The following is an 8,626-nucleotide window of genomic DNA, read 5'->3' as shown; positions in this document are numbered from 1 at the left end:
AGTAGAATTCATTTGGTTAAATAACGAATGTAAATTATAATAATAATTAGCAGATCTACATCTACTGACATGGAGACAGTCAAGATATGCAATTGAATAAAAAAAAAGGTGTATAAAACAATACATCAACATGATTCTTTTTTCTAGAAGACTATTAAAATAATTAAAATAAAAATACTAATAATCTGTTTCATATACAAGAAATGAAAACCCAAAAAAATAAAACCTGGAGTAATATACTCCAAACTATTAACTGTGGGTATCTTTCAGGTGTCGATGGGTCAGGGGAGGAAATGTTTTACTTTATAGATCTGGGAGAAATCTGAATGTTTTTATAATGAGCACTCATAACTTGTCGCTTCAGCATCATTTATGACAAGGAGACAAAAACCATCCTTCTCCAATAATGGATGAAAGCTCTGAGTGTGAGGACCTTCGGTTTCCTCGCTGTTGAACCCCACTGTCTAAAGCAGGTCTGAGCCCCAGAATGGGACCCAGAAAATACACGGCACAGGAAAGAATGAGAGTAGATAATGGCAGCCACAGGAGTGAATAACGTCTTCTTTAACTGCAACGTTCCTCATTGACTTATGAATAGGTCTCTTCCCCAGATCCCTGAGAAGCTGGTTCCTGGTACAGGGACTGTGAGGGTGACTCAGAGGAAGGCTTACCTGACGGTCATCTCATACAGCGAGGGCAGCTGGGCAAAGTCAGAATGCATCAGGCTGACAGCCTGGAGGAAGCGGCGATCCTGGTGTGTGGCCACCTGTGGCAGGTTTGCTTCCAGAATAGGACAGAAATTATGAGTATCAGACTCCTTACCTCACCCCCGCCCCCCAACCCAGCTCTGTCAACTATGACAGAACATGGCTCACAGCCATGAGTGCGGGTGCTGAAGGGGAGACAAAGGCCTGCTCGGGGTGCTGGGCCCTGACAGCTGCCACCACACAGCAGAGTACACACCGTCCCCAGAAATGAGCATCACCGGATTTGCGCATGAGTATCTAAATTTTAAGGCAGACCTTATCACAGATATTTGAACATGTGTGTACTTCTCTCAAAACGTTGGAGAAACAGCCAAAAAATCACAAATGAGCAAGGAAGTGTTTGCCAAGCAAATTTTAGACGCAGTGGGAGCTGGGCTCCAAGTTAGAAAGCAACATCCTAACTAACTGCATGTCAGACAACTCTGGGGAGAACACCAACACTCACGGTGCAGCAGACCCCAGTTCTAACCTCCACTCAGGTGCCCCGGGCCCATCGTTCTGTGCGCAGTGCCGGTTCCTTACCTGTCAGCACGTTCTGAATGCGGTCGTAATGCGTGAAGTTGTACGTTCTGCCGGAGGAGGCAGCCTCGTCTTTGGGCAGCGTCTCTTTCAGGTGGACCTCCAGCCCGTTCAGGGATGCCAGGCTACTGTGGTACTGCAGAGGGGCCAAGAGAGGGGCACACCTGCAAATTAAACTCAGCAGGCCACAGACTTAGCAAATAATCATCCTAAGCTTATCTGCGTGGCTACTTGACTTAGCAAAAAGGACTAGGACCCTGTTTTTACCTGTTAATAGATAAGTACTAACTTCTGCCCTTATGTTCTAATGCATTTTTAAATTGTAGAAAACTCAGAAAATAGTGGTGAGCAGAAAAATGAACTTAAGAAGGAAAAAAGCAGAGAAATGGCCCATGATCTCACTATCCAGAAATAGCCACTGTTAGCCCCTTGGTACCTCTCCTTCGAGCCATGACTTTCCCGCCCAGGCCACACGTTTTTACGGCACAGCTGGCCAGGTCTCCCATCTTCCCCACCATGCTTCTCAACTGGGCCTGGGCCGAGAAGTTCTCCACTGTGCAGCTAGGATGATACCAGCCATGCACCATGCTCGGAAGGTCTGAGACATGTCAGTCAAATGGTTTTCTGTGCTCTGTGGTTCTGAGGAGGAACCCAGTTGAGAAGACTGTCCAGGAGGTGAGGCCTAAGCAGTGTGTTTTAAAAATCCTCCCAGGGAAGAGTCATATGCAGGTACAGCTAGGAACACTGGACTATACCATTTAATATGATGCTTTCTTATAAAATAAAAATAGGATCAAACCATAAAGACTGATACTAGTTTCGTAACCTAATGAGAGAGCACGCATTACTTTCTTCATCCTTGAACTATTCTCCTACAAGGTCATACTCTAATGGCTCTGCGGTATTCTTTAGCTCCACTCTGGGCTTGACCGAGTACACAGATCACATCCTGATGGACTCAGGCTGCAACAGGGACTCCTGCAGCTCCCCTGGGGCTGCTTCAGCCATAAGAAGGCCACTGTTTCCAGGCAGCAGATGGCTCCCAGACGAAGGACATCCTGTCTCAGCCTAGTCCTAGCCAGATGACCAGGGGCAAGTTACTGAATTTTTTGCACCTCTCTCTCTTTTATTTTTTCATCTGCAAAATGGGGATACTACAGGGCTGCTAAATGGATTAAGTGAAATAGCATACATAAAAATCCTTTCTAAACTCTGAAGTGCTACCCCAAGGGAAGGCATTTTTATAAAGTCAAGAAAAAAGAAGTGATATCTCTTTAATAAGCACATATGACTTTGTGGACTGATAACTTTTTCAATAGCTTTGTAAATAAAATAAGTGCACACAAAAAGTACAAAGATGCAAACAGAATGTTTCTGAGGTGAATGTCATGAAGCTTAAGTGTGATTTTTGGTAGTGTACTAGGCTTACGTTACTTTTTCTATCTGAATGTCTTAGAAATGGCATTCAAAAGCAATAGGTCTGACATACAAGGTTTTATTTTATGGACTCATCCTTGTATCCCAATGCCTAGCAGAGTGTCAGGCTCCTAGTAGGTGCTCAAGGAATATCTACTAAACGAACAGATAAACGAGCCAATCCCATGGCGAGCACATTCAACTTCTGAGCTATCTGGTTTAAACTGAGGGGCATGGTCAAATCAAAGACATGCGCAGGATCCCCTGTTCAGGTCGCTGGTACAGCCTCACCAACACAGAGGGTAACAAATGTGCGCGTGCGCGTGCGCGTGCACGTGCCTCCACAGCGTTCACCATAAAGTCAACCCACAGCTTCACCAGAAGCTTCTGGACCTGGGGAACCTGGTAACAGACGTCCTCCCTATCCTCGGCCGGTGCTCAGAGGAAGGGAAGATGGGAACAGAGAACGAGACATGCCAAAACTCGAGTTTTCTCTGTTGGCACTGAACTCTGCTTCTCGGATCTTCTGCCTAACTTGTACTCAAGATAAAAATCACTTAGACATAAATACAGTCGCAAAATATTACAGCAGATAATGTGGACAATATTTTACTGGTAACCAGGTGCTTTCATACATACCAGGGGTCAGTAAACTATGGCCTGTGGGCTAAATCCAGTCCATTGCCTATTTCTGTATAGCCTGAGGGCTAAGAATGGTTTTGGTATTTTTATATGGTTAGGAAAAAAACTTAAAAGAATAATTTTGTGACGTGAAAATTATATAAAGTTCCAATTTCCGTGTTCATTAATAATGTATTACTGGAACATAGCCACACCACTTATTTACGTGTTATCTATGGTTCTGTACTATAACAGCAGAGACAAGTAGTTGCACAAAGTAGAAAATACCTGCTATGTGTTCCTTTATATTAAAAGTTTGCCAACCCCTAGATATGTCACTATGTATTCAATCCTCACCACAGCCTTACGAGACATGGAGCTGGAGCTAATTCCTGGATCCTCCCTCCGGCTTCTAGTCCACAGCAAAGCGAGTGGCTCAAATGTCAAAGTGTGCCATAAGGTGCAGAAGAAACGATGCAGTAACATACATTCACTCGGAAGCACCAGTTTCATGAGGGAGGGGTTCATTGTCATATTTTATGATAGCACTCGAACTAAACTCAAGCTCATCTACTGTAAAGAGATAGCTCAATGTCCTACCATACCATAAATAACTGATGTGATCACTGTATTTGAAGGTCAGTGAGATTACCTTGGGTTTTGAGCAGGAAACTGTCAGTGGTTCTATGCTGCCCCCTGGTGTGAGCCTATTCTGTTCCCTCTGAGCCTATTCTAATTCCAATCTCTCCTGGCTGCTCCCTGCTCATCCCCTCTATGACTCCACAACCTAGGCAAACATAAAGAGGTAGTAGTTGATCCATGAAAGATAAGATGGTAAAATGACACCAGGGTGCCTTGGCAGTGTGTAACATCAACAAGAAGCCCTTTTAAGCGCGGTATGCTCACTGTCACATCGGAGCTGTAGTTCACCATTCTGCAGGGGCCTTGCTTTCCTAGAGAGCAGCAGAGGCTGGGAAGGAAATCAGGTCTGGGACAAAAAGGCAACAAACGGTCTCTCTCAATTATAAAACAGAAGGCTGATCAAAATTAGCCCCTACTCTCTTTAGAAAAGATGAGTTCTTCCATTAAGCTGCATTCTCTTTCCTGAGACCTACACAAGACCAAACCCTACCCTACATGAAAACCCATAGTGGCCGTTGCCCTCAACATGGATAGGCTGTGACAGACCATGTGACAGGTCCGTATCAAGAGCCACAGAAGGCAGGGCATTTCCCCTTTTCTACACCTTCCTCCCTACCATTCCGAGATCAGATCAGTGGGGATGGAGAGGCTGGAGCAGGAGGATGAGAAACAAGCAAGAATTCTGGACCTAATACTTGCTTTAAGTCTTTATCTCAACTAGGCCCAGTTTTCTTGCTGGTAAAACAGGAGTTACAACGCCTACCCCCAGAACTGTTCTAAGGGCTGGCTAAAAAAAGATATAAAGTAGATAGCACATAGTGAATGTACAGAATATATTTTAATTCGCTTTCTTCTCCATTGCAGCCTGAATTATTTTTTCTTTTTCTTTTTGGGAGGAAGGTAAAAGAAAGATATCGTATTTACTTTTTTGCATCCAAAGAGTGGGCCTTCAAAATATCATGTCTACAACTCAGCACTAAGCAGAAGAGACCATGAAAACCAAGGCCTAGGGAGGTAGAAGAGATATGTAAAACTGCAATCCTGGGTCCCTGTGTTGTTATAAGAAAGAAGTGGAGAAGTCACTCAGAGCTCTGGTGAAGGAGCGTAGGGAAACAAACAGGCCACCACTTGGTGACACGTGACACTGGCTTGAGGAAAAGAGAGAAATAAGCAAGGCAGATCTGGAGAGAAGCAATCTCTGGCCCTGGGCTCTGAGCAAAGGATACTGCCATCCCTCCTCCTCTATGCTCCAAAGACTAGCTCATTTATGGAGGGTCATAAGCCTTGCGTGCTAATGACACAGGCTTAGAATAACTTAGATTTAAGAACAAAAACAAGGCAAGCCCCAGGAAACCATTCGCCCTGCAGCAATTTCAACCTGCTGTTCTTACTGCTACCACTTTTCTGCCAACTACAGCAAGGCTGTTACTATAGCAACCCCATCTCTAGGGTAGGCCCCAGAGAAGGTACCACTGGAAGTGGGGAAGAAGCTGGAATGGGTTAAGAGGAGCCTTCTGGAGCTAGTTAGGATTTCAGATGTCCCAGGCCCTCTAGGAAGGAGCTCCAGATCACCCCGGTACAGTGGAGGGGCTGTGGAGGGAAGCAGGATGGTGGCGAGGGGGAAGGCGCTTTCCGGAGAACTCCCAGCCCTGGCTGTGACACTTACAGAGTACAGACTTTAGCCAACACAGATCCTAGAGCTGTCCAGGCTCAGAAGAGAGGCCATTAGTGGTGGTGACAGCATAATAATCCCGTGCATCTGGTCACTGCCTGCGTGATCACACTGTGTCTGAAAGGGCAGCACTTGTCACCAGGCCCACACTGCTGAAGAGGAACCAGAGGCTCAGGGGAAAAGGCCTGTGCGCACAGTCACATGGCCAAAACCAAGACTCCAACTCATCTTCCCCTTCCCGAGGCCTATGCTCCAAGAAACTGGAAGAAGCACAAAAGCCCAAGACAAGCTCTTCACTGGACTCGCCTCACCTTCACAAAGCCAGGGAGGTAGGTACTAACACCATCCCCACCATATAAACAAGGCCTTTTGCACATGGTCACATGGCAAGGCCCTTGTCCCCTAGGAGAGCACCTTCCCTGCCTGTCCATGGTCCCAAGAGGGAAGAGTGGGCTCCATAGGGACTGGCACAGGTCTGAGCAAACTCACCACCTCCTCGATGGCTGCACTGTCTCCCAGCAGCGGGTCCTCAGCCAGCAGGGACAGCAGCAGCCCTTTGACACTGTGAGTGTAGAGGTTCATGCGCACGAGTCCTCCATAGGATGCTGAGGTCAACCTGGAGTCAGTGCTGTCTGTACAGGGGCCGTCACCCGGAGAGTCTGCGGAGCCTGAGTAACATTCTGGGCCAAGGGCTGAGCGGTTCTCATGAACCCCATCCACACACTGGTCCACGCCTTGTTCCCTCACAAGAAGCTTAGTTCCTCTCTGCCTCGAACCTAGGCGAGGCGGTGACAATGGCCCACTTGTCCTACTGGGGAGGAAGTCTTCCCTGGGAATGAGGGCTTGGCTGCTGTCCCCAGGAAGGTCTCCTTGCTGCTCTAGGGCTCCATTCTGGGTGAGCATGTCAGGAGTGGAAGGAAGGAGGCTGCCACGGATGGCTGTGCCCACAGGCGGGGCCTCAGACAACTTGGGCTCCAGGTTGCCAGAGTCGCTGACAGATTCCTTGCAACGAAGATCATCGCCATCTGGGACATGTGCACTCGGGAAGGCAAAATAACCTGGGGACGTTCCCATTTCCTGAGCTTCCGGAATGTGAATTTCAGACAAGTCCAGTTCCTCTTTCCCCCTGGGCAAACCAAGTTCCTTCACCTGGGAGCAGCTGAGACCAGAATCCTCGTCACTGGCAGTGCTGTGTAGTTTTGCAGGCTGGATGCTCTCTAGATCACAATTAGAAAAGGGTCCATTCTCTCCAGTGCCATCTGGCCAACCTCCGTCAGGGGGCCTGGACTCAGGGGTGGTCGCCCATGTCCAGGCCATGGATTCCTCATGCCTGCTGGTGTCTTCTTCCAGTGCACCCTTTGGAGGGTGTCGGGCCGAGTGCTTCTGGAGTCTGGCTGGAGATGCAGGAGAGCTGGCAAACAAGTGAGAACATGTGAGGAGGGACACACTGAGTGATTGCAAGGCCAGTGCCCCGCCTCAAGGGAGACTAAAGCACTGCTTCCTTAAAAAGCAGGGCTATTAGACAAGTGGGTACATGACACCACAGAGCCCAAGAGGCCATCATGGTCAAACCATAGGAATGAAAATAAGGCCATGTCTGGCTGTCAAGGCTTCACACAGTGATGGCAGGATCACCTGCTGAAAACAGCAGGGCCCACTGGGTAAGAGTCACCCACATTTGGAGGTCTACTGTAAGCCAGACCCTATAATGGGTGCTATGCATACACTAGTTTCAACTTTCACAATGAATCCATGAAGTAGATGTTACTGGGTACAATTTACAGATGAAAAAGTTGAGGCTCAGGTAAGGAATGTACTTGCCCAAGGTCACACAGCTGATAAGCAACGGGATCTGGGATTTGAAACCCACCCTCATGTCACTATACCAGCTGCCTTTTATCTCTGTGCTGAAATTCCAGAAGCTCCTTCCAGGTCAGAGCACGGAAAAGACAGAGTTAAGGAAGGATGAGATGTTTGTTTGGATAAACTCATGTGAGGGCATCCCTAAAGCATGGTTTAAGTTGAAACCCCCGTGTCCCCTTACCTAGTCATCTGCTCCCCTGGGAACTCATGGAGACTGATGGCTTCCTCTTCCGTCACAAAAACAGGCATGATGTGGACATTTGGGGGGAGAGCTACTCCTAGAATCACAAAGCAACAAGGAGAGGGCCCATCCCTGGGCCAGAGAAGACAGAGGGCAGTAACGGTTCTTGGGGCAATACATAAAACCTACACACCAGCTCAGAGAGCAGAGCTGTGATGCACTCCTCAATCCAGAACAAAAACATAAAACTGCCACAATTCCTGTGATCAGCAAGGAAGAACTCATGTGGGCACCTTTACTGTGGAGAAGGCTGATGATTGGTGGGGAAAAATTTAGTGGCACTTTAAGAAAAGACAAAAGCTCGAAAAAAGCACTTCCCACTGACAAAAGGGATATGCCCCAACTTATGCTTCAAAAGAATACAAAACAGCCCTCTGGGGGATGCCCCTACATCCTGCAAAAGGTGTTTCTGGCAGTTGCCATCTATCGTGCCTCCTCCTAATGAGGACCCTCTGGAACTTGTTCGAGCAGTCTCATTAGAGTGAGTTAAGGAGGCTCTGAAAATGGGGATTTAAAAGGTGTGCCTACACAATGCAGTATATATTATAGAACTGTACACTTGAAACTTACATAATGTTATTAACCAATGTCACCCCAATAAATTTAATTTAAAAAAAAGTGTACCTAAAGTCACGAGCTTTACAATTATGAATTTAATGGGTAACTTTGTAGTTGAAGCTCTACTTTCCTAATCTTATGAGCAGATGAAATAACCACGTGGGGTTACTCCGCCTCCACAGGATTTGTATAGGGACAGGCAGCATAAAAGACTGCATTCTCAAGATGCAACAATGTACCTCACTACTTACCACGTTCCTGCAGGGCATCCCCTCCTGTAGGTATTCTCTGAAAATAAACACATACAGGAATTGGCACTGGACACCA

At 47.0% G+C, this 8,626-nt stretch overlaps 1 protein-coding gene across 4 annotated transcripts in view; it reads right to left on the bottom strand.

Moving 5' to 3' along the window:
• HPS4 (HPS4, biogenesis of lysosomal organelles complex 3 subunit 2) overlaps positions 1 to 8,626 on the bottom strand; it is a 32,780-nt gene that overhangs the window by 5,989 nt on the left and 18,165 nt on the right. For all 4 annotated transcript variants that reach the window (XM_023520180.1, XM_023520181.1, XM_023520179.1 and 1 more), the window contains exons 9-13: positions 8,551 to 8,587; positions 7,682 to 7,778; positions 6,127 to 7,048; positions 1,290 to 1,422; positions 672 to 780 (exon numbers count right to left, since the gene is read on the bottom strand). In XM_023520180.1, coding sequence (XP_023375948.1) covers positions 672 to 780; positions 1,290 to 1,422; positions 6,127 to 7,048; positions 7,682 to 7,778; positions 8,551 to 8,587 — 1,298 coding nt within the window. The remainder of the gene's footprint in view (positions 1 to 671; positions 781 to 1,289; positions 1,423 to 6,126; positions 7,049 to 7,681; positions 7,779 to 8,550; positions 8,588 to 8,626) is intronic.

This window comes from Pteropus vampyrus, unplaced genomic scaffold (assembly GCF_000151845.1).
Source record: "Pteropus vampyrus isolate Shadow unplaced genomic scaffold, Pvam_2.0 Scaffold251, whole genome shotgun sequence".
In the NCBI taxonomy this organism is placed as follows: Eukaryota; Metazoa; Chordata; class Mammalia; order Chiroptera; family Pteropodidae; genus Pteropus; species Pteropus vampyrus.
Note: the sequence above shows the minus strand (reverse complement) of the source record. Positions and strands in the feature narration are given on the sequence as shown.